This window comes from Mastomys coucha, unplaced genomic scaffold (genome assembly GCF_008632895.1).
Source record: "Mastomys coucha isolate ucsf_1 unplaced genomic scaffold, UCSF_Mcou_1 pScaffold9, whole genome shotgun sequence".
NCBI classification, from domain to species: domain Eukaryota; kingdom Metazoa; phylum Chordata; class Mammalia; order Rodentia; family Muridae; genus Mastomys; species Mastomys coucha.
The window spans coordinates 89090371-89116407 of NW_022196915.1; the positions used below are offsets into that span (position 1 = coordinate 89090371).

The window sequence follows — 26037 nt, forward strand, 5'->3', positions numbered from 1 at the left end:
AAGCTGCCTTATCAGACAGGGAGTCCCCAGAATTAGTAATAGAGGCCAGGCATTATTACCTACTGATTCCACAAGGAAGCTGCCTTATCAGACAGGGTGTCTCCAGAGTTAGAGATAGAAGTCAAGCATTATTGCTATCTGTAAACATAGTTAGAACTCTAAGAGCAGTACCACACAAGGCAGAATTGCTTTGCAAACTAGAGAGTAGTCGAAAAGTTTCCTGAACTAATATTTGCGTTACAAGCCAAAGTATTCCCAGGAGCTGCTAAAATGGGACCTCCTGGTGCTTACCTGCTTCAGACGAAGAGCATTTTCTTAGGGCTGCTAAGATAGCCCATTGGGGAAGAGCACTATTGCTCTTCCAAAGGAATCATTTACACCTGGCTGTTTGATCTTACTGACTTTGATGTGACCACTACCTGCATAAGTGATCCCTGACATTCGCTCTGTTTCTGTATACTATATAAGCCCGATTTTCACTTTGTGCAAATACACTCAGATACCACCACACTCCATTGTATTGTCTCTGTTTTTCACTCACCGAATTCTTTGCCCACCAGGCCAGAACTCTTATCACCCTGCAGGACAAGGGGTTCTCGAAGCAACCCAGTCCATGGCAAGTTGCCATTATTATTCATCTTTGTCACAAATTAAGTGGTAACTTTAATCCTAACCCTAAACTCTAACTCTAATAACAATCTAACCCTAACCCTCTAACCCTAACCCTAACCCTATTCCTAACCCTAGCCCTAACCCTAACCATCATGTCCAGACCCTGAAAGCAAGTTGTCCTTAAGCATGTAGTCAACTTACTCATGTTTGAACACAGCATGGAAGGGGCCTAGTTCACATCCTCTTGCCACGCCATTTTGCCATGCCATTTTTATACTGCTTAGTTATTGGCAGTCTGCCAACAGGGAGAAGACAATATTCTGGTTTGGCTTTCCCTGTTAATAACATTTTCCTTCTCTTCTGTAGAGTTTTCCTTCTTTTCCTCTTCCCATTTCTAAATAGTACTATCTATAACAGCACTGAATGTGCTTTCCTAGCTTTTTGATCTGTTGTAACTACGTACATTCTGGATTTTTTAAAACATTTTAAACTGACGATTATACATAAGAATGCATGTCTTTTTGTTTAAGGAAAGTGATTATAAATTTATTATAGAAATATGGTAACAATGTAAATTTATAAGTCACCTCTTTAAATACAGCCCCAAGGCCAGCACCTCCTTATATACTTCTTCAAGGTCTCAGTTGTCCCCTCTCTACCAAGAATGACAACTGTCCTAATTTATATTACAATTTCCTTTAATTTTTCTTGTTGATGTATGTGTACCTGTAAACACAGCTTCACTGTGGTTGATTTTGGACTTTATATTATCAGAATCATAGTGTTGCCCAGCAGTTTACCACAGGGTTGGTCCCCTGCTGTGTCTCCCAAGAGGTATTTGTTGATGTTTGGAAACATGTTCGTTCTCACACTAGGAAAGGGTGCCCTGGATGTTTAGTAGGTAGAGGATGGGTAGGCTGCCAAGCATCCTACATGGACAAGTCATCCTACTCAACATTATATACAGGGCAGCACTCTCCACAATTTGCTGGATCAAAATTTTAATCATGATGAGCTTAATCAACTTGTGGAGAGCTCCATTTCATTGGCATATCATATGGTCTAGTAATTTAAAATATTGCTACTGGAGTTTGAGTTGTTTCCATTTGGGGACTGAAATAAATAATGCTGCCTGTGAACATTCTGGTCTTTGTATTGTGATCCCATGAGAAATTCTCTACAAGTGGAAATTTCTGGTCCTTGGATAAGTATTTCTTTCCTATATTAATTCCCAAGTGCTTCTCAAAGAGGACACATGATTTTTTACTGCAGCACATCAAGAATAGTTCAGGCTGTGTATCACCCCATTGCTAGGAGTCTTAGCTTGGGTCACCTTTGTAGATTCCTAGGAATTTCCATTGCATGAGGTTTCTAGCTCGTCCCAGGGAGTCTCCCCCATTCCAGTTGTCTTTCCCAGTACTTTCTCCCTCCATCCTCCCGTTACCTGATCCTTCCGGAATGTTCCTATACTCACCTCCCAACCCAAACATGCCCCACCCCTATCTACTCATAATGCCTATTCTATTTTCCCTTCACATGGAGATTCATGTGTTCCCCTTGAGATCATTTTTTACTTAGCTTCTGGTTATCCAGCTAATATGCACTTATCAGTGAGTACATACCATGTTTGTCTTTCTGAGTCTAGTTTATCTTGCTCAGGATGATCTTTTCTAGTTCCATCGATTTGCCTGCAAAATCTCAGGATGTGGCTGTTTTTAACAACTGAGTAATATTTCATTGTGTAAATGTACCAAATTTCCTTTATTCTTAGGTTGTTTCAGTTTATGGCTATTATGAATAAAGCTGCTGTGAACATAGTTGAGCAAGTATCCTTATGGCATGGTGACATGTCCTTTGGGTATAAGCCCAGGAGTGGAATGGCTCTGTCTTGAGTTAGATCCTTTTCTGATTTTCTGAGAAATCACCATATTGATTTCCAAACTGGCTGTACAAGTTTGCACTCCCAGCACCAGTGGGGGAGTGCTCCCCTTGCTCCACATCTTCCAGCATGAGCTGTTTCTGTGGTTTTGATCTTAGCCATTTGACAGTTGTAAGATGGAATCTAAGAGTCATTTTGATTTGCATTTCCCTGGCTCCTGAGGATGCTGAACATTTCTTTAAGTGCTTTTGGTTCTTTGATGCCTAGTCCGATTGGCATCCAGGAGGCTTCACCCAGTAACTAATGGAAACACGTAAAGCCCCACAGCCAAACATGAGGCTGGGGATCCTTGTGACTTAGTTTTGTAAGTGTAGATGTTTTGCCTGCAGGTTTGTCTGCATACCTCATGCACGCCTGCTGCCTATGGGGGTTAAAAGTAGATGTCAGATCTCTTGGAAATGGAGTTTCAAGATGCTTGTAAGTCACAATGTGGGTGCTGGGGACTGAACTCAGGTCCTCTGTAAGAACAACCACTGCTCTTAACTGAGGAGCCACATCTCCAGCCCTTCACAACATCTACTATCAGTGTTTTCTTGGAACTACCGTTCATTTATTCCCAGATGCCATCATAGAGGTATAAACACCCATGAGTAGCTTCAAATATACCAGGCAGTCTTTCTGTTTCTAACTTTTCTCTCTCTTGTTCAGCTTTCTTCCCCCTCCATTCTTCTGCTTCTATTGCACCACCGACTGCTTCTTAGACAAGTGGAAGTATTTGCGGTGCATCATGCTGACATTAATCATTGTGTTTCCTGTGTTGAATTCACCTTTCCTGGACTTCCTTCCTTGGTTTCCTTCCTGATTCTCAGCTCGCTGAGCACAGTCTGGTTCGCTCTCAGCTTACTGAGCAGTTTGGTAGAGACCTTTCGCATGCTATTTCTTGTCAATTTTAGACTTTGGGGGGCCTTGACTTTTGTCTTTTATCTCTTCTACCATATTTTCAATTTTCAAGAGCAGTACCTGAATTTCTAAGTGTTCCTTTGAATATTAAACACCTTGGTTTTGCATCCTCTGCCTTACTTCTCTGGGAACATTCAGCCTAATGTTGTGGACGTGAATGTCCCTTTGCTTCTTCAGACATCGCCCGTATTATTTCCCTGTAAGTCACTGCCTCCTTTTACTACAGAGTTTCCGAAGATGCTTCTGACCCTCCCTCATATTGTAAAATGTGGCACCAACACTTAACTTGAAAATTCTATGCATACACACAGCATGGAGAAGGCTCATACCCTTTTAAGTGAGGACCTTCCTTACTACCCATGTTTAGATCTGAAGGATTCTTCACCTGCAGGTTAGTGATTTTCTTCAAATGGAGACTTCCTCCCCTTGCCCAGGGTGTGCAAGGCTGCTGGTCATTGCTAGAAAGGGTGAGGGCTAGAAATCTTCCTAACTGTGCTGGAGAGATGGCTCAGTGATTAAGAGCACTGACTGCTCTTCCAAAGGTCCTGAGTTCAAATCCCAGCAACCACATAGTGGCTCACAACCATCTGTAATGAGATCTGACTCCTTCTTCTGGAGACTCTGAAGACAGCTACGGTGTAATTACATATAATAAATATGTAAATAAACCTTAATTTAAAAAAGTAATAAAGGCATATGCAACTATACCTAGTTAAAAAGAAAGAAATAAAGAAAGAAATCTCCCTAACTATGGAGCAAAGGTTTCTTATATCTTCAGTCCCAGAAAAGAAACAAATCCTGCCTTCTGCCCCTGCTGGGATCATGCCTATGATTCTACATGTCATTTGGCAAAGTCGTTACAGAAGTAAAGCCACCTGACTCATAGAAGTAGCATTCCAGCTACACATGGCCGCTTGGGATATCGGGATCCGGCCCTTTTGACTTGCAATGGTCTGCTTTGTAATTAGCTTCACCTCATTCTGTTTTCTTCAAAGGTTTTGCTGCTTCAGGAGTCAACCTGAAAAATATGTCCGCCTGTCTCACTGGTGGACCCTTGGTAAGGAAGGCCCATATTTGAATCAATTGCCCCGCATTTCAGCTTACGAGACTGTTAACCTTTGTCCTTGGGTCCCCTTTCATTTCTGCTTATACTTTCCTGAAGTTTACTTTTGTAAATGTTAGTAGACTTTTCACTAAAGTGATGTTTAAGTCACTAAGTTAACCCCTCTTCATTGTTAATGTGACTTAATCTACGATACAAATATCGATGCGTCTAGATAAGAAAAATATAATTGGAGCACACTGATGCACCACCACACATGCATAATGTAACCAAACTGCTCAGGTGCATTAGCCTCCAGCTGTAAAGGTCACATACGTGTCCACCTTCTCCCCGGGCATCTTCTCAGCCCACCCGCTGGGCTTCCCTCTACCCTGACTTCCGTGACTTGGGTCATTCCTCTTCGTAAATCCTTGCAGCCTCTCCAGATTTCACATGTCTACTAATCTTGCACTTGAGATTCCCACTATTGTTGTCTCCCTCTTTTTCCTTGCCCATTTCTCTGAGCACTTGTTTGGACTTTAGAATATTTGCATATGCACAATGAGAGGTTGGGGATGGGACCCATGTACAAGCAGGAGCTGTACTTATGTTTTATATACAGCATGTACACATAGCCTGAACATCATTTTATTTAATATTTTTAGTTTTATTTGCAATGTGTTATATAGCAGCAGATCAAATGTAGTGTTTTCAACTTTCAAAAAGTTTGAGGTTTTGGAGTATTTCAGACATCAGAGTTTTTGATCAGGGGTACTCAGCCTAAGGTAATTTTATTTTACCATGCACATAGTCAACACTAGAAGGCTGCATATGAAATGCAATGAGTAATCCCCGAGTGTCCTCTTTAATGTAGTATAACAAGGATTAAAGGGGCTATGCAGATAAGGAAAGGTAAAGATGCCTGATGGTGACCAGAAAATGAACAACCGTGAGGGATGGTTACATATATGTGATCAGAAAATGATCAGTCAACTATGAAAGATGGCTACATATGTGTGATTAGAAAATTACCAATCAACTATGAGGGATGGCCTCATATGTATGATCAGAAAATGATCAACCGTGAGGGATGGCCACATATGTGTAATGGGACATAGCAAGATCATCATAGTGGCATTTAACTTCACTTTCATTCCTTGATAATTACGTGTTTAACATAAATAATGTCCACGTACAGCAATCCTATCCCCTTTATGATTAATGTAGGATTTATGAATGAATAGCAAAAGACAAGCTGCTCTTTTAAACCATTTGAGTGTTTATTGGTTTTGCTTACACAACAAGAAGTTAGCAACTACACAAGCTGCCACTTTAAGTGACCAGAGCAAAACTAAACACAATTATTTTACTCAGCTTTATTACAAGTGCATGTTAGACACAACACACCCACATTTTGATGAAAACAGTTGTCCTTTGGCCATTGCACATTATCAATACTGAAAAATGTTTGAACACAGACCAACAATAGCAGTGGATAATTTAGGAGAAAATAGGCTGAAGTCACTTACAAATCGTTTGACCTCTAACATCCTTGTTAACACTATTTTTATGAATTGCTATATTAGACAACTTAAATGTTAGAAAATATGCTTTAAATTAGATGGTACCTTCTGTTATCTTGGCTTTAATTATGCAAAGAGATTATGTTTGTTTCTTACCATGCTAGGTCTGTGTGCTAAAATTTTGAATAAAAAAGCCACTGAATATAGTTTTATTGCATATATTGCATGAATAGTATTCTTATGCCAGTTCATAATTTGGCAGGATGATTGCTGCCCATGAGTCTAACAAGAAGATGGAAGGAACATTTGGGATGTTAGGACTCAAGAATTTAGTACACAACAATAAAACCAATCTAAAATTTAGTAAGAATTAAAAATATGTTCACAATGCAAAACTACTACTGGGGACCCATTAGCTAACTTAAAATTGAAGATCTGGGGTGTCCTTTGTGATTAAAAAGTATCTGTAGAAAATTATAGTGAGCAACCTATACACAAGAACTCCTAAAGAGTCATGTGGCATGCCGATTCAGTATTGTTTTTTGTTTTTGACCTCACTGTCCTGTTTGGGTTTATTGTTTGGCAGAAAACTGCATTCTTAGCTCATTTTCAACATGTGGCCTGGGTTATAAAAAGAAAAAAGAAGAGAAAAAGAAAAGAAAAGAAAGAAGAAGGAAGTTAAATGTTATATTTTAAGACAAGGTTAAGGCTCTCTGGCTTGATTTGTTCCCAAGTCACACTGAGAACACAGCGCTGTGTTTTGCTGGAGCTGAACCAGGACCTTTCACACTGATATGACGAGGCAGTGACGAACACAGGGCTAAGAATGGGAATCTTTCCCCACGGGCTTCCTCCTGCCCCACCTCATTTCCTCTCTCATCAGTTTTCTCTTGGGCATTCTTTCACACACTGCTCATCTGGAGTGAACCTAAGGCACGTTGTGGAAGGAGATTAAAACAAAACAAAACAAAAAAAACTACACAAGAATGCACAATGAGGACAATCTTGCAGACCCTGAAGCAGTTTGGCTTCTATGTTTTAGAAAAGCACCATGTCCAGAATGCCTTCCTATTGGCTATTTTCAGAAATAACATAAAAAATTGTTAATATGCCTCCAAGAGAGCTGGTTACAGTGACTACTTTCTATGTCTTTAAATGATGGTATTTTAGCTATCATATTGTGCTGTGGACCATTTTATCTACAGCATGACTGAAAGGGTGTTCCCTGCTTCTTCGCCATGTGGACACTGCACCGGGCAATTCACATTCTGTCTATAATTGGGATACTGACATCTCTTTGTCAGAAAGCTATGAACACTGGGACCTGCCCTTCGTTAAGTCATCTATGTGTAGTGCTTATAGCTAATAGCTAAGTATTTACAGGTGATGAAGTTAATCAAATGGAATTTAAACTTCAACCATGAAAGGATTTGGAAAGAACTTTGAAGAAATCATAGGTAGTGTTCTGTTTTGTGTCTTTCTGCAGAGTATGTGTGAGGGAAGTTCAGAAACCTCAGGTGTGGCAGCTCACACCTTCCCTGCGTCTTCTGTGACACTCATGCATGTTTGACTGTAAGGAACATGACGATTTCAAACATCCAGGCTCAGACTCTCTTCTCCATCCCTACTTCTGATCATTTCAATGTTTGTAATGACCACAAAAGTATACCAACTATATTGCTTTCTCATTTTTCATATAGTTACAAACGGATTAGTGGGTATGATACTAGGCATAGAAATTTATTAGTTTTTTTTTTAAGGTTCAAATTGTATAACTGAAACTTCATTTTAAGAATTGTTTTGCAATGTCATGCTTTCTTGAATCCAGATTCATAGGATTGGATAATAAACCCCTGAACAGAACTTCTGAGTGAAGTTCTCGTTTTTTAAATGTAAGTGGCGTTATGAACGCACTTGGGGCTTTTAAGAGCTGTGTTGAAGTGCTGACTAAGAATCTAAGTGCTTCCCCATGGAGAACTCATTCCTTCCCATGGCTTTCTTAGATTGTAAACAGCCCATGAAATATCAGGTGTTGAAAGTTAGAACAGTTAAAAATAATCCCTCTCACATGCGTGCACACCTTTCTGCTAGCATGGTTTTCCATTTTGATTTGGCAAAGGTTTCATTTTATTTTAATGATATCTGTCCGCAATGAGGATGAGATCTGGCGAGTGTTCTTGCCTTCAAGATGAGCTGTATTTATTGCTGGAACGGAAGTTGTCATATCCGTGATCGTTAGCTTTGAACTTCAAGCAGGACTGCTTCTCCTCTAAGGACTGCTTTTCCTCAAACGTTTGGCACCAGCAGCACAAACACGACTGTATAAAACAGAAGGACCATTGCAGGCTTACTCAGGCACATGGCTACCGCTCCTCTTGCGCTTGGGGCTCTGACTGTCCTTGCAAGGGTGGGATTCTGGTTCCCTCTCTTTCCATGTCCCTCCTACCCTTCTCCCCCTTAAAAAAGAGCTGCTGTTAAGTCAGCAAGATGGCTCTGTGGGTAAAAGCACTTTGCAAGCCTGATGACATTAGTTTGAGCACTAGAACTCATGGTGGAAAGAGAACATTCATACACACACATGCACATGTGCATTCACACATTTTCACATGTGCATGCACACACACACACATACACACACATACATGCACATACACACATTGTAGCACTTATGCATCATGTGATGCATACACACATTGCATTCACACAATAGTAATAAATAAAATTTTAGGAATTGAAAAGGCGATCACATTGGTGGTATGTACTTATTTTTTGCAACTATGAATTACAAAGGAAAAATATGGAATTAACATTACTTAAGAAACAGACACTAATTGTTTTAGTATGTGTGTGTGTGTGTGTGTGTGTGTGCACAGTGCACAAGAGGCCAGAGGAGGATGTCGTTTCTTTCTATTGTGTTCGCCCTTATTCCCTTGAGACAAGATCTCTCACTGAACCTGAAGCTCACTGTGTCTGCCTACCTGACTGATCAGGTGTCTTTAGGATCTCTCTGTCTCTGTCCTGTAAAGCTAGGGTTACAGGTAGAGGCAGGCAAGCCTGGGTTTTTTACAGGAGAGCTTGGGTTTGAACTCATGTCCACAAGCTTGCACACCAGTTGCTCTTTCCCGCTGAGTCATCTCTTCAGCCCCGAAAACTCCCTTAAGTTTTGACACTTTGTCTTCTTTACTTGGAAACCTATTTCCAAAGTGTGACAACTGTGAAAGTCAAACATTTTCCCTCGAGAACACAAACATTACAATTGTACACGTGCCTGTGTTCAGACTTACGTAAATAGTGCCTGTGCCCCATGATCTGCTTTTTCTCACTTGACACTGACATACATTCCTTCCCATGTCAATGAGTTTAATACTGCCTAGCTATTTTTAAGCTACATGTTACTCTTGCATGCATTTTCAATATTGTTATGCAATGAATCTATAAAGGATGCAAGCGCCTTGGTTTTACTTTTCCACTTTTCACTGGAGTTTTTAAATTTTTAAAACTTTGTTCATAGTGATAGTCTATGGGTCTAAGGAAATAAATTTTGTTTGTGTTATGATAAACTATGCTCAGGGAAATAGCAGGGTTTTTGTTCTGTAAAGAAAGGAGCTGGTTTGGATAAAAGTCCTCTTCCATCACTAATGTTTGAGTTATGAATGGGCAAGGACATTTTCAACTATCTTAGTGCTTACGATGAAATGAATTTTGGTTTTCAAATAATGAAATACCAGGTACAGTGTCCATTCTCTTGTGAGGTGTGGCATATTTTGCTTGGTGTTGCATTATTGAAAGAATGGCTGAATAGATTAATGGGAGCCAGATTGCCAGCATCTGAGCTAAGAAGTTATTCTTCTATTCAACATGGAGCAACATATTGCCACTGCACATAGAAGGTAGGAAAGATGGAGTAGAAATGATTTTAACTTTCATACTTGCTATTTGTGTGTGGAGGGGGAGGGGGGAAGGAAGAGAGGGAGACGGGGAGAGAGAGAGGGAGAAAGGGGGAGGGAGGGAGAGAGAGAGAGGGGAGAGAGAAAGAGAGAGAGAGAGAAAGAGAGAGAGAGAGATGTATGTGATGCACTAGAGGAGGCCATTGAGTGTCCTAACCTATCCCCTTCCACCTTATTTCCTTAAGACAGGGTCTCTTACTGGACCTGGAAGTAAGCTAGCGCCTACCTGGTGTCTACCTAGTGTCTACCTATCCTATCCTATCAGTAGCATTATATATACTATTATTATATATAATGCATGTGTATATAGCATTACATGAATATTATATATATAGTGATAGCAATCCTATCACTAGGATTATAGGCATGTGAGCAGCCACACCTGATATTCCCCCCTCTCCTTGTCTTTTTTTGTTGTTTTGAGATAGGACCTTACTATATCACTCAGATTGGCCTTGAAATCAGAGACCTCTGCTTCCCCTCACCTGACATGGCATGCCTCACTTTTCTAATCAGTTCTGGGAAACTTCTCTGGACCCACCTGCAGAGCAAGCACCCTTACCCACTGAGCCATCTCCCAGCCCCTGACTTTATTTCCACAGTCCATGAGAAAAAGAGATTAACTTACTTCTAACACAAATTGTAGTTGAACAATAAAAAAGTCTACTAAGATCGGAGGAACACTGCATCTAACTGGATTTCATTCTTATCTAACTACACGACAATGATTATCAATATATGTACTTTTATTAATCTGCGCAATTTTAATAGTACTGGTGAATGTCTAAGGCATCAGGGCATGGGTGACTACTGACAAGGACTTATAAGCAAATATGTTCTATAATTCAAAAGCAATATTTAAAAACATCACATACATTGCAAGTCAGGGAAAATTAGCATTTTTTCCAGCTCTCTCTAGATAGGAATATTAGTGTTTTTTTTTAAAGCCTATATTTGATGCCAGAATACAGGAAGTATTTTATTTTAGAAGAGTCTCTTACCTTAAAGCAGTTTTTGAATCTTTTGCTCACCAAATACAGAGCGATTGGATTGATGCAGGAATTCAAAGAAGCCATATTGATACCAACATAGTCCAAAACCAACAAAAAGCTGCAAGAAACCCAAAGGTGTCTGTAAAGATTACATCCCTCCAAGTGTTTATTTAATGTTCACCCTTGTGTTTTTATGAAGAAAGGCCAAATCGCCCACGTGCAATGATTTGATTTAACAACTGATTTGCCATCAGAGGTGCCTGTCTGCTTCTCTGCCTGCCTGTCTCTCTGTCTGTCTGTCTTTGGCATCTCCACCACTCTCTCCCACCTTCACAATCCATATGCAGCTTTTCTTTTAAAAATCAGATTCTCGTTTGGAAGTGATGAGGGGTTCAGAAGAGAAAGGACTGATGTGAATAGTGACATCTCAGATTTGACACTTTCATCTTGTCACTCATCACTTTGACAACTGTGCCCACATTCCCAAGGTTTTCCCAGTCCCTCTAATTTACCCACCTAGAACAGGAGCAAAGCGAAAATTGGGAGTCTTAATTGGCCTCTGTGGATAAGAAAATAGTATTCTTTCTGCCAATTAGATGGATTGATAATGGAGAAACATCTGGATGACAATTCCATAATTATTTCTATTCTCTTCTTTTCAATCTAAGCACAGATTACTGAGTTTTATACATACATATGACATGCATATTATGACATATATGTCATCACATACATGTCACCACATGTTGTTCTTTATTTACCTCTCTCCCTTGGCACCCTCTCCTACCCCCTCTATTTTCCCCTAAACAGCTGCCACATCTCCTTTCATGTCACGTGTGTGTTCCACTGTATTTTCTTTTCTTACCTCAGAAGTTCACACCTGTGAGGATTGCTCTGGTCATAAAGTGTGAGCTTCAGAATCCTGCTGAGGTGAAGGGGAAGCCAACAGAGGGCAAACACGAGGACCAGGCAGAATACTGTTTTGGCCACTTCTCGTCTCTGAAACAGAACCACAGGCCCTTCTAAAGCTAACACACACTCTCCCCAAATAGATATTTAACCATATTTACAAAAATAAGGACTTGGGGCAATGAGCTTTCAATTAGATAGTTAGTGTGAATGAGAACTAAAATTGCTAGGGATTCATCTTTTAAAAGTAAGGGTCTGGGGGAGTGGGGTGGACAGATGGCTCAGCAGCTTAGAGCACTTGTTTTGCAAAAGAAATAGTTGATTGCCAGTACCCTGATAGTGGCTCATAACCATCTATCACTCCAGTTTCAGAGAATCTGATACCCCCACTCTGAAATATATGGCCACCAGGCATGTGGCCCACATGCACACAAGCAAAACATTCATATACATAAAGTAAATCTAAAAATATATTACACATACATTGTGCGTGTGTGTGTGTGTGTGTGTGTGTGTGTGTGTGTGTGTGTGTGTGTGAAACTGGGCAAGGTTGTACAAGCCTGTACTATCACCATTTGGGAGGCAGAAGAAGCAAAGGAGGATCTGGAATTCCAGGTTATCTTTGGCTACATGGTGAATTCAAGGCTAGCCTGGGCTAATCGAGATTCTATCTTAAAACAACAAAAGGCGATGATTCTCTTTAGGTCATTATAGATGATATAGTCTCTAAATAAGTAATATAAAATAATGTTTTGTTACAGAAACAGGATGAAGGAAGAAAGTGAAAATATGTTCTAGTGTTTAATATTAGCTTATCATTATCATCGTCATTATCATCATCATCATGAATTTCATCTGACCATAATTATGGCTACACTCTACTAGATTCTTCCATTCTCTTACCTGCTTTAAGTGATCATTCAAAGCAATCTGCATGCCACTCTTCTTTCTGAGCATTTCACAGGTCATCAGGGTATAAAAGATTGCAGTGATGGCTAGTGGCAAGCAGAAGTAGAAACTGAACAGCCACCAATCTTTGGCCGTCTTGTAAAACTATGGAGAAGAAAGAATTTTTAAGATTACTATCTTCTGCTTAAAAAAACCATATGTATCAAATGTCAACTAGAAATAAAATATCCATCAAAGGACAATGATTCTGTAACATCTTCCATGTATGTACTGTATAGAGTTTCGTGGGCCATATCTACTGAATACATAAATAAAGGCCTGCATTAAATTAAAGAAACATTGCAGAACATATTTCAATTCTTTGGGATAATATAATAAGCCGTAGGCAGTTGAGAAAAATTCTTATGTGTAGATAACACTGAAAAACCAGATATTTCAAATTTTAGGTATTATTGGTACTAAGTATATAAACCTATTACAGGTGATGTTTTCCCTTTCTATTAAGTGTGTTTAGTGTGACAAAAAGGGTATGAAGATATCTGTACTAGCCATTTGAGTCAGTAGTGTATATATGAAAGGACAATTAAGAAAGTGCTTGTGTGCTGGGCAGTGGTGGCACACTCTTTAATCCCAGCACTTGGGAGGCAGAGGCAGGCGGATTTCTGAGTTCGAGGCCAGCCTGGTCTACAGAGTGAGTTTCAGGACAGCCAGGGCTACACAGAGAAACCTTGTCTAGAAAAATTAAAAAAAAAAAGTTAAATTTTAAAAAAAGGAAAAAGAAAGTGCTTGTGAGTTATACTTTTCTTGTGTTCTTTTCTTCTGTCACCTTTCAAAAAACCTTATCAATCCAGATATGTCTATTTTGGAAAGAATATAGTGTAGTAAACAACAAGCTCCTGCTCATCTTCGCATTGGTGACCTTCTTTGTTCTTTTACTGATTATTGAATGTGTAGTTCATAAACTTTATATACTCTTTTACATGTAAAATCGAAAATAATCCTTGATGATAGTTAGACCAACCAACCACCTTCATATTAACCACTCCTGTTAAAAATAAGTCATATATTTAGGACCTATCTTTTCCCCATTCTTTTCCTATTTTCTGAAGTTCTTCAGTAGGTGGCCAGAATTTGATATTATTTTGAAAGACAGCTTTTCTTTTAACACCAGAGATGAAGGATCAGGCTACCGCTCCAAATCCACTACAATTAGGCAACTTCTATCTAAACATATGTTAAAACCACTTGCTTCTCTCTGACAATGTTGGGTTGTCTTGTGTAGACTACACAACAATAATCAATCCTGTGGGACTTTAGACACGAAAAGCCATAAAGTCGCAGCCATTCTTGTAGGAACTTGATTTATCTGGATCCCCAGGGTGTTCTTGGAGAAGTAATTACCCTGACCCTTGCAGGTTGGATCATTAGTGATGGTTAACCTCACAGTCTTGGGATCCAAACTCTTAATTTATGCCAAAGGTAGTAATAAATCAATAGCCTACCAAGGTGGGGAATTAGAGGAAAGAGTTAAATATTTATAAGGAAAGTGCAGAAAGAACAAGCAAAGTGAACTCACCTGCATGAAGGCTGTTTTCTGAAAGGGATGAAGCATGCAGACCCTTAGGGGTTTTCCTTTGTAGTCCGACGTAATCATATCAAAACCTATGGCTTCAGGGACAGCCAGAACCACAGAGACCACCCAAATTAAAACAATTTCTACTGCTGTCCATTTTGGAACCCCAATTCCTTTAATTCGACTCCAAGAAGCAACAGCTCGATATCTGAAGATATAAACAGAATTATTTGTCAAGCAGATAGAGCTTGGGTTGTATTGAATTGCATAGTTTATCTCCTAAGTGACATAGCAGTTATGTGTTGGGTTAAGATCGCCTTGGCCTAAGAGTGGTCTCTTACCTGTCAATACTTAGAGCACATAGACTCAGCACCGTGATCCCCACAGACGCTTTCTGTATGAAGGGCACCAGCTTACACATCTCAGCTCCAAATGGCCAGTCCTCTGCAAGCAGCTGCGTGGAAGAGATGGGAAGACAGAGGTTTTCACCAGGCTGCCTCTGAACTGATGACTGAGTGCTGGTGGTCAACAGTGAGAGGGAAGGAAGAACTGTCCTGTGAAAAGCACCTGTACCTAATATAGAAGCCATTGGAAGTAACACAAGCGCAGCGGGTTTATGAGGGTCATTATGTGTAGACGGCGGCACAATCAGGGTCTCGTCAGAAAGGCCAGTGCCCCCATTGCTTAATGTCCTTTTAGAACAGGGGTTCTCAACCTGTGGGTCGCGACCCTCTGGCTGGGGAGTTGAATAACTCATTCACAGGGGGATCACCCAAAAACAACTGGGGCATACAGATATTTAAATTATGATTCGTAACAGTAGCAACATTAGAGTTGTGACTTAGCAAGAAAAAATAAGTTTGCGGTTGGGCGGGGAAGGTCACCACAACATGAGAAACTGTATTAAAGGGTCAAGGCATTAGGAAGGTTGAGGACCACTGGTTCAGAAAATAGAGTCTGCATATTTCATAAAGCTTCAAAGCTCAGGTGATGACCATGTTATAAATATAACTTTCCTAAACATACGGTTACACGGTCTTGAGTGGAGACTGGACGGGCCCTACTCTGTGGAGAGCATCATGAGTGCTCGAGGTTTTGTCTGTTTACTTAACTAACTCAGCTGGAGTAGCCACACCACTTCTTGGATGCTCCGGGTGGGTATACGCCTGCTACAGTGCATCTGGTCTGTGCCATATTTTACCCACTAGCCCCCAGTCTTCTCACTACAGATGGGCATGTCCTCTCTTACCTCCCTCAGGACTTGCTCAGGTCTCCACAGCACCTAGGTCACCTTGCTCCACCAACCACTGATGAGGCCTCCCTATCTCTTTCAACTTCCTGCACTCTTCCTTTTTATTATAGTTCTTACCAATTCTTAATGCATATAAAAGTTACTTTATTGCTTGTTTAGTTTTTGCTGTCCAACTCTCTGAAGTATAAGACAGAGTATGAGAGGCTCAATTGCTTCCAATGGTGTGTGACATACAGCAGATGCTTGGCAAATGTTCATGCTGCTGAAACACATAGGTACTGAGCAAAAAGACACAGTTTGTTCTCTTTCCATATTTATACATATATTTCTCTTAATCTGGCTTCAGCGACTGCTATTAAATGAAGCTGTTTTTCTTCTTAGACACTGGGTGTGCCATACTGGTAAATGAATCACTTTAGGTAGACATCTGGATCTAATATCTGTGAGATTTTGAAAATAAAAATATTTATCATCTCTGGGGTTTGAAAAACTCCTTTAAAAATAACCTTACACAAGTGAGAGCTACTCTGAAGCACAATTGCAAATGTCTGCCCCTTTACTGGGAAGGAGGCTCCAGTGAGTGTCTCAAGCTCTGTGGATTGTTCTGTGGCCGGCACGACAGCAATAGCCTGTGTCTCATTACGACTAAGATCAGAAGAGTGAACATGACTCCGATTTAATTTCTAAATTGGATATGAAAAATTACACAGATATGTGGAACGAAGGTTGGGAGACTTTCCACATATGTACTTAATATAGGGGTTTGGAAACCTATGAGTGGACACACGAACAAGCAGTAAAGGGGGACCCAGTGTAAGCCAGTCACTGGTATCAGGAAGGTACTGAGGAGTAGCAAGGTTTTGGATCATCTTTACCTTATAAGCATCAGATACTATTTGTTAAGGAACCCCAAATATGAAAATACCCTCATTTTTACAGAGGTGTCAGAAATTGGATTTTTATATGAAATCATGTAATATACAAAAGGTACCAGTTAATCCATGTTTAAAAGACATTATTATATCACATTGTATTGACTAAATAGGTTCTATAATGTGTACTATAGCTTCTGGATTAGTAAATTAACTCCTAAGTAGTGAATTCATTCAACCCACCTGCATTGACTATCATTATAAAGACTATCCTGAGCACAAGGCAAACTATTGGCTCCTGTAGAGCTTACGTATAACAAGGAAGATTAAAACATGTCAGTCGTTGAGATGATGTCCAACAGAAGTAGCCATGCTAGGAGAGTGTTGGTGGGATGTGAGGTGCCTTTAGCATCTCAGTAAGATGTCTCTGAAGAGACAACCCCAGTCTGGAGCTGCTTAAAGCCACGTGCATGCCATCCATAGAGTAAGCTAGGAAGAGAACAGGAACTCGGTGTAATGTTATCTTTAAGATGTACCTTGTTGCTCAGAATGTGGTCAAGGGAAATCAAAAGATGTTGTACCTCTGTACGAAGTGGTGGTGGGCTGGACCCCATGCTGCCATGGTAACCAAGCCCTCTTGGTGAAATTAATGATTTTTTTTTTTTTTTTTGAGAAAAAATAAACTAAGCGTGTTATAGGTAATTTACAAGTTTGGTTTTCAGAGCTGTATATTGCTAAGTGGGAAACCAGATGTCCCCTGGTGATAAGAGTTCTGGAAATCTCGACTCTTTAAAAACGTATGAGGTTACCTAGTTTTATGCCTGTGATCCGCTCTTAGCTCATCTACGATCAAGGTTGGAAGGGCCTTTGAGGTCTGTAGTCACCCTTCCTAGTTGTTGCTTTCCCTGTTAACTTTCTCTGAGCTTCTATTTCTTTATATTTTCAGCTTGTACAGCATATTGGGAACCTGACTATTATTTGGGTTTTGCGTAAAAATACAGTGAGCCAGCCAGGAGTTCTGTGACCCAAGCGAGGATGGTTGGAACTTCAGACACCAGAGGAACGCCTGAAGCTTCAGGAGTGCCGTTTGTCCTGGAGATTTCTCAAGATCCTCTTTTCTGGGGGAAATCAGCACAAAACTCTTTTGTGAAAACTCCTGAGCTGCAGTGTGCTTTCAATCTGAGCCAGTTTTGTGAGCTACCTCAGGACTTAGAGCAACAGAATTCTTTCTTCCCATTTGTACTTGGTGTTGTGGGTTTCATACACAGGAACCTTCACGTCAATTTGGCAGAGGGACTCTTTGAGGAGCTATGAGGAACTACTGGGTTTACCCTTTTGCTCCTCCTCTGCAGAATCAGTTGTTTTGTGAGGTGTGTTTTGTCTATCCCTAGGTCTCAGTCAGTTCCAGTTTACTCCCGAATTGCAGCTCTCAGCTATAGGTTGGACTGATCGGTTGCATTTAGGAGCCTATGGAAAGGAAGACGATCTTCCTTAGTATACTGAGAATATGCAGCCAGTGTTACTAAGGTTCTGGAGGAAAATGGCTCAGAAGCAGGACTTTTGGTTACCACCATGCAATCAGAATCAGAATTAGAATTAGAATTAGAAGATAGAAGGCAAATGAGAAGGAACAGATGATATAGATGACTCCAAGTTGCTTTATCAGAATAAAACTGCTCAATGCAAATGCATACATAGTTTTGGTTCAGCAGGCAACAGTTCCAAGGTGGAGAAATAGAATAGCTTATGTTCTAAATTTACCAGTGGTTCTATCAGCACAGGTTTCTCAGTCATGGCAATTGCTCTGTCCTAACTCTCCCTCCTTTGGGGCTGGTATTCAGCTATCCATGAACATTATAGTAGCTAAATAACCCCAATGGTTCTTGAGAAGACAAGAGAGAACATACACCCCGTGTCAGATCCAAAGCTTTCCTGCTAGACCACAGGCCATCAGAGCTCTCTAGGACAGAATCCAAGTGAGGTGTAAATAGTGCTGGTGATAGGAGTCTGACAGAAGAAGAATTAAAACACCTTAAAATGCAGATAAAATTATTGAGAGGACCCTCAGACTTTTTGAGGGCCTTCATAGGGCATTCCAGTGGTACAGAGACATACCAGAAATATAAAACATAATTATGACTTTCACTAGCCCAAGGGCTCCTGAGTTAAAAAAGAAAGTAACAGAAAGTGAATGGTACACTAAGAAGATGGATCTCACAAATAGTGGAAGTTTCTCCTAAAACTTACAACAGCAGAGACAAGGCAGGGGGGTTGAAGAACCATGGGAAACGCAGCAGCACACTCTCAGATTGTTGTAGGGAAAACGGAAGGAGTTGTGACAGGTACCGAGAGGATGAACAAAAACTTTACCCTTTCTTCAAAAACAATCAATGCCCTCGTGGTTATAAAGAGGACATGGGAGGGGTTAAAGACTGCCCCAAACTGAAGAAGCCACAAAAGTGGAAAAAGAAGGTAAGAACCGTAGCAACCCAAAGGCATTCTCCCTCCTGCCCTCCTTGTGGTTGGTAAACTTAGAGCCTTGCTATATATCCAATGTACAAAGTAATGGAATCCACACTCCTATTTCCGTGTGTGTATATCCTATACATTGCCCATGTCTAGATCCTTCTCCTCAGGATCCTCTCCCAACCCTCACCACCCTTAGTCACTCAAGTTCCCCCTCGTTCTTTCAGCCCTCCACTTCCCTCTCCCCATCTCTAGTGCCCACTATACAATCCTGTAATTCAACAAGGTTTGCTTAGTGATTTCTGTGTGAGTAGTACTGGATTGGTTTTGTGATTAAATAACTCAGGAATTATTCGCTTTAAGACAGACTTCAATACTTCAAGGAGAACACAATCTACCAGAAAGACAGTGAAAATGGACCATACTTTGAAAAGAACCACATCAAGAATCTTTGAAAAGAAGCCAATGTGGAATAAGATGTTTTATACTACTTTGTTTCAGGTAAGAGTAGCATCAAGAACAGGGTCTAGTTCAAACCATATTAATGAATGTAGGAGAGATTACTCCAGCTATCCCACCAGAGAGAAATGTGACTCTAGAAAGGGAAAACTCAATCATTGCCTGTTTAAATGATGATGATGATGATGATGATGATGATGATGATGATTACATATGTGTGTACACATTTGTATGCTTGTCTCCATATTGGAGGCAACTATTTTTCCTTGAACTGGATAGAGATAAAGGTAGCTGTGAGCTATTGCAGGTGCTGGGAACTGAACTCATACCCTCTATTAAGAACAGTGAGTGTTTCTTAACTCCTGAGCAATTACTTTAGGCCCTGTTAAAAACTCTTAAATGAGTGTGGGGCAGAAATCATGATGTAAAGTGAATAAATAAAACTAAAAATTTTTGAATGGGAAAATGTTAAATGAGGTCCTAAATTTTATTCATGAGTTTGCTTCCTTCCAACCAGCATTCCCCCAGAAGTCTCCTTATCAGTTTAAGGTTTGAGACTAAGCCCTCAGTTCCTAAAAGGACCAATGGCCTTGGGGCCTTGAAACAGGGTAGAGGCTAGGATGTTCTGCTCACTGCTCACTGCTCACGTGGATTTTAAATATGTAGTGATTAAACCTTGACTGTATCATGCCTGAGTCAGGTTCACCCCATTACAGTCTGACTGAGTAACCTAAGACAAGTGAACAAGCAATGTGATTGTAGACACTTACAACTTCTCTTCAAAAGCATTTCTTCAACAGACAATGAGCTAAGACCATGTATGATCTCAGCTGCTTCATTTACAAACACAAATGTTTGTCCCTAACTATATCCTTTTTTTGTTTGTTTGCTTTTCTATTCTTAGAACTAATCAGTATGACTTCTGTTTACATTATTTCTTTCCCACCCCTGAACTCATTTGCACAGACAACTCTCTGATCAGGGTCTCCCCAAACCTGGCCTAAGCAGAATACTTTTACTCATTGTTGGATATGTCACCCAGAATCCCTCTTGGCTCATGGCTATACTAGCTTCTTGATTTTTCCTGTAAATAATGTTTCATGGTTTCCTAACTTTTCTGGAGGATATAAGAAAATAAAAGGGCTGTCTAAAGCAACATATCAAGTAAAGACAACTGCCAGAGAGGCCATGCATGACCAGCCCATACTTTTAAAAGATTTAGGTATTCATTTTATGTGTATGCTCATGTGTGCCTGATATGTATATTATGCCCCTGTGGAGGCCAGATAAAGGCATTAGAAACTTTTGAAAGAGCAGTGTGTGCTCTGAAGTGCTGACCCAACTCTCTAGTTTTAGCCTTTGGATAGCTTTCTTTTCTTTTCTTTTTTTTTTTTTTAAACCCCTCCATGGAGAAGCTTTCATTGTGCTAAAGACCTTGAGGAGAGGCATCCCCTGGTCCTGTTCTCTAGTCAATAGGCTGATTAGATTTCTTTTTCTCAATAAGAGTTTGGTGAAATTTTATATAAGGCAAGCCAATGTTGCATGGTCCTGTCTTCTAAGATTACCTTCGTAAGAGAAGCAACTGCTCCCATCCTTTTGTTTGACCTACAGAGGACTCGGCAGTTGATATATTCAGGTTTGACAGTCCCCTTTATTTTAAATGTTCAAAGGTCAGTTCATCTGAAGACATACTTCACCGTGGTTGCAATATATAGAAGAATTGAGCTGGAACCCACCTCCCTGCAGACTAGCTTTCAAAGCATTGGAAGGTGTGATGCGGGCTACTGGGGGAGATTCACAACACTAGTCTAACTGTGAACTCTATGAACTACAACACCAAACTGCCAAGCAAGATGTGGAATGTGCATGACTGTTGGGGTGGTAGCCAACCATTCTGTGATTGGGTTTGAGGTCCACTCACCAGAGGGGTCCAATCCAGTGCTATGAGCTTAGTCAGGGTCCTATGACACGATGCTTAACTAAATAGACAAGACACCAGACTGCCTTTAAATATGTATGCTTATACCTTTGGACATTACAAAACAGCCAAAGAACAAATTTAATTAATATTCTTTTTAAAGAGTAGGTCGGTAACTCTAGATGCTTATCTTGGTTACCAGCAAATCCAACAAATAAAACATCAATCAGATGTTCAAAACACAGTGGTTATAGATTTCCTGATTTGACCTATTCTGTAAATCCTAAATAAATACAAAGCTTATAGCCCAGAGCTCAATTAAAATAACCTATTTTGACATTCTGTGCATTCCAGCTAGATGCTTGTCTGTAGAAGCTTTGATGGAACTCTAGAGCTGAGGACCAGGGACTAGAGAGAACTTGTTTGCTGGGCCTTTTTCCTTTCACTAGTTTCAATAAACTAAGGACTGGGCTATCTCTCTAAAACTGTTCAACTATTCTCATGATCTGCTACACATATGCATATTTATATATGCTACACACACACACACACACACACACACACACACACACACACACACACAAAGTTAAGCCAGCTAGTAGGACTTGCTGATGAGTTTTTGTCATAAGATGTGAAAAGTCAGGTTATTCGTGGAACTTATCTTGAGAATAGTGAGGCCATGTAGCTGGGAAACTCTGGGCATCTCAGTTCTGAACCAGCTATGAACTCAATTAGTTCTAAGAGAACTGCTACTTGGTCTTGAAGAAAAATGTCTCAGATGGCCAGAAGGACTTTGGTATGCTCCATCTCCTATAAATAATTCAGACAATATTCTATCAAATCATTCTCATTGGCCACAGACAAATCAAGAAAATGAAACAAAATTAATTTACATGTTACCTGCAAAGTGGTTTGTGATACATGTCACATTTCCTGCATTATTTATGCTCCAAAGCAATCCTGAGGAACACTATTATTGCTGTTCCCATATTACAGAAGGGAAAGTTGAGTCACTTAGCATTTATTAACTTGCTATGACTATTTTATACATCCCCACACAGTTTATGGTACATCACCCTTGCAAAGATCAAGCTTAATTTCCCTTCCTTTGTTTAAGGTTAGACTTAATAAACTCTTTTTTTGTTGTTGTTTTTGTTTTTGTTTTTTTGGTTTTTTTTCGAGACAGGGTTTCTCTGTGTAGCTCTGGCTGTCCTGGAACTCACTCTGTAGACCAGGCTGGCCTCGAACTCAGAAATCTGCCTGCCTCTGCCTTCCAAGTGCTGGGATTAAAGGCGTGTGCCACCACCGCCCGGCAATAAACTCTTTTTAATGAGTAAAATGAGGCAAAAAACAACAAGACATGTATGTTTCTGAAGACTTGATAAAAGACTTATGACAACCTTATCATGCTCTCTGGGATCACTTGATCTGGAGGCCATCTGCTGTATTACAAGAACATCCAGACATTTCTCTAAGAGGCAAACATGGCAAAGATTTGAGGCCTGCTAAGATCAAGGAGTAATATAATGAGCCATCAAACACTTCAGCGTTGGCCAAGGACTCCAGGGTTTCAATGCTTCCAGTCTTTTTAGCAGACCCTGGAGAGAGGCCCTGCACTAGAATCTTTCAGCTCAGCTGGATCTGAACCTCTGCTCCAGACCAAAAGAACAGGTGCTTTACTGTCTAAGTCGTGAACCTGTAGTACAATTTATTCCTCTTCATTTTAACTGTGTCTTCTTTAGTTGTTCACTAAAGTAACAGATGCACATTCAACTGCATATCTGTGTTTGTAACCATGATGATGTCCGCCAAACTGTTTTCAAAAGCTGCTTACAGAAAGAGCTTAGGGGTAAACAAAACCATTTGGAATCCCATGGCTGTGTGTGAGATAACTGAAACATCTCTCTACAGCAGGAGACTGTGTCCTATGCGATGGCTTAAATACCTATTTGACTGGCAGACATTGTGGAGCTTCCAAACACAATCCACTTTTTAAATGAAATGCTATGTTTAGTATTAGGGATTAAACCCAGTGCCTGGATCACACTAGATAAGCATCTACCACTGAAGTGTATCCCAGCCCCAAATTAACATTTGCATCTCTGGATTTAGTAGATTGCTGTCTGAAATGTGGTAGGAATCATCCAATTTATTAAAAGTGCAAGAAGGAAGACTTCATCTCTTTTTCTTCCCAGCCTGCTTGCTTGAACTCTGACTTCTCTCATTTTCTGTGGCACTTGAACTAAGAATTAAACAGTGACTCCCTAGCTGACAGGATGTTGGGCTCAGGCAGAGACACATCACTATGTTCCAGATTGTAGATGGCAGATAAGGCTTCTCAGTTTCATATGTATCATCTATCATCTCTCTTTCCATCTCCCATTTCTATCTATCTATCTATCTATCTATCTATCTGTCTGTCTGTCTGTCTGTCTGTCTGTCTGTCTGTCTGTCTGTCTGTCTGCATATCTGTCTGTCTGTCAGTCTGCCTAGCTGTCTGTCTGTCTTCCTATCTGTTTATCTATCTATCTATCTATCTATCTATCTATCTATCTATCTATCTATCTATCTATCTATCATCTGTCTGCCTGTCTGTTTATCTATCACTCATCTATCATCTATCTATCTATCATATATTTATCTATCATCTATCTGTCTATCTATCTATCTATCTCTATCTATCTATCTATCATCTATCTATATATTATATATCACCTATCTATCATCAATCATTTGTCTATATATGTCATCTATCTATCTATCTATCTATCTATCTATCATCTATCTATATATTATATATCACCTATCTATCATCAATCATTTGTCTATATATATCATCTATCTATCTATCTATCATCTATCTATATATTATATATCACCTATCTATCATCAATCATGTATTTGTCTATATATCATCTATCTATCTATCATCTACCTAACTACTATCTATCTATTATCTATCATCTATTGATCTATCATCTATCTACTATCATTTATGTATCATCTATCTGTCTATTATCTACTCTCTATCACTTTTCTATCCACTCAGTTTTTTATTCTAACGACTCTTTTGTGAAGAAACTTGTCTTAAATCTCAAACTATTTTATTCATATAACAAGCATTTGGATGTTTTAAAAATTTCACTCTTTTCCAAGCTGATTCTAAGTACATTACTACTGCCACCTTGCAGGTAAATGCAGCCATAATAAAAATCAAGATATGTGACTGTTCAGGCCACCAAAGGGGAAGCATAAGACCAATGGAAATGATTCTGTCCTGCATCTAGTCTCTGTTTTGAGGTTGATATTGTTTTTGGCTCAGCACAGGCATTGGACTGGCTCTTCATACCACTGAGAGGCCTGCAGCCCAACCTCTGACCCATGTTATCACAGAAGACGGACAAACATAAACTTCAAACTGTAACAATGCTGTTCAAATTCAACAGAGAGATGGTAAGGAGCCTGATCATAACTGAGCCATTACTACTCTCCAATCGACACTTCTGAAGGGGAAAGGGCTGCAAAGAAAAAGCATTACTCTTCGCTGGTTTTCAGGATCTCACACTTTCAATTCCAAGCTAGCAGCTGCTGTTCTGCGAGGTCAGAGATGGGGGAAGAGCGCAGGATGCAGCTCCCATCATTCAGTAGTAAGGAACTTCAAATGGTTTCTAGTGGTCTTCCTCACAAAGCCCACACTGACTTTTTAATGGCATGCTTAATCCATCTTTACCGTTTAGACATTACCTTAAGCTCTCTAAAGGAAAGGGTAAAGTTAGAAGTTTTCCCTCTGGCAGAATCCACTCGAGGCTCAGTACTGTCGTCCACATGGTCTCTAGCCATCATCTTTGGGAAAGTCAGTCTTTGGGGCTTGCCGGAAACATCTACTCCTTAATGCTTGAGTCATTATGGAAGACCTGTGAGGCTTGTAGGACACCTATTCTCAACCATGACAGCATCTATAAAATCTTGTGAGAGGATATTCTTAGGTATTTTCAATGATATGTGGAAATTTCACTTTCACCAGTCACTGGAAACCGATACATGTCTTGTGATTCAGGAAGCAATGCTATTTTAGATGGAGCAAGAAGACATTTTGTATTTCTTATTTTTGTTTTTATCTTTAGGCTTTGCCTACTTAATTACATAATTTAAGGGTATGAGCTAGTGTCGAAGATGAATTAAATGTAACTAAGGAAGAAATCAGTCTTGCTCTGAAGCTACTCTTCAGTAGGGTGGAATGTGCATCTAGCATTGTGTGAGGTCCTGGGCTCAATCCCCAGCACAAAAGGAAACAATGGAAAAGGCCGGGGTGTCCTTTCCACAGAAATTACACGTACAGATGCTTTTAAAAGTTAAGTTTGGATACATAGTATCTAATTGTCATCATGGTGGGCCCATGAGCAGCAACTCCTGCAACTAACACTGCCTTCTCCTTCATTTTGTCTGTCGGTGATGGGTCCTACAGGCACTGTACAGTGGTGTTTATTTGACCAAATGGCACGCTATGTTTGTTCTGTCCTGTTTTCCCTAAGGCTTGCTTATACTGACTCCACAGCACACTTCCTCTGAGTGATGAAAGCAAACAAATAAACAGCAAATTGGAAAGAGACACCACCAGGCCAACTATAAGAATTCTACTCAAGAAGAGCCACTTTCATGTCTTCTACTTTATTATCCTCTAGCAGTTTTTTAATAAAAGGGTGTGAGAACCTAAATAAGTTATT

General features: G+C 40.0%; 1 protein-coding gene across 1 annotated transcript in view; it reads right to left on the reverse strand.

The window, feature by feature from the left end:
• Nucleotides 1-5752: 5752 nt before the first annotated feature.
• Nucleotides 5753-26037, reverse strand: part of Ednrb (endothelin receptor type B) — a 30559-nt gene continuing 10274 nt past the window's right edge. Inside the window, exons 3-8 of the mRNA XM_031361640.1 lie at nucleotides 14688-14800; nucleotides 14350-14554; nucleotides 12768-12917; nucleotides 11821-11954; nucleotides 10965-11073; nucleotides 5753-8334 (exon numbers count right to left, since the gene is read on the reverse strand). Of these exons, the coding sequence (XP_031217500.1) occupies nucleotides 8200-8334; nucleotides 10965-11073; nucleotides 11821-11954; nucleotides 12768-12917; nucleotides 14350-14554; nucleotides 14688-14800 (846 nt within the window). The 3' untranslated portion in view covers nucleotides 5753-8199. The remainder of the gene's footprint in view (nucleotides 8335-10964; nucleotides 11074-11820; nucleotides 11955-12767; nucleotides 12918-14349; nucleotides 14555-14687; nucleotides 14801-26037) is intronic.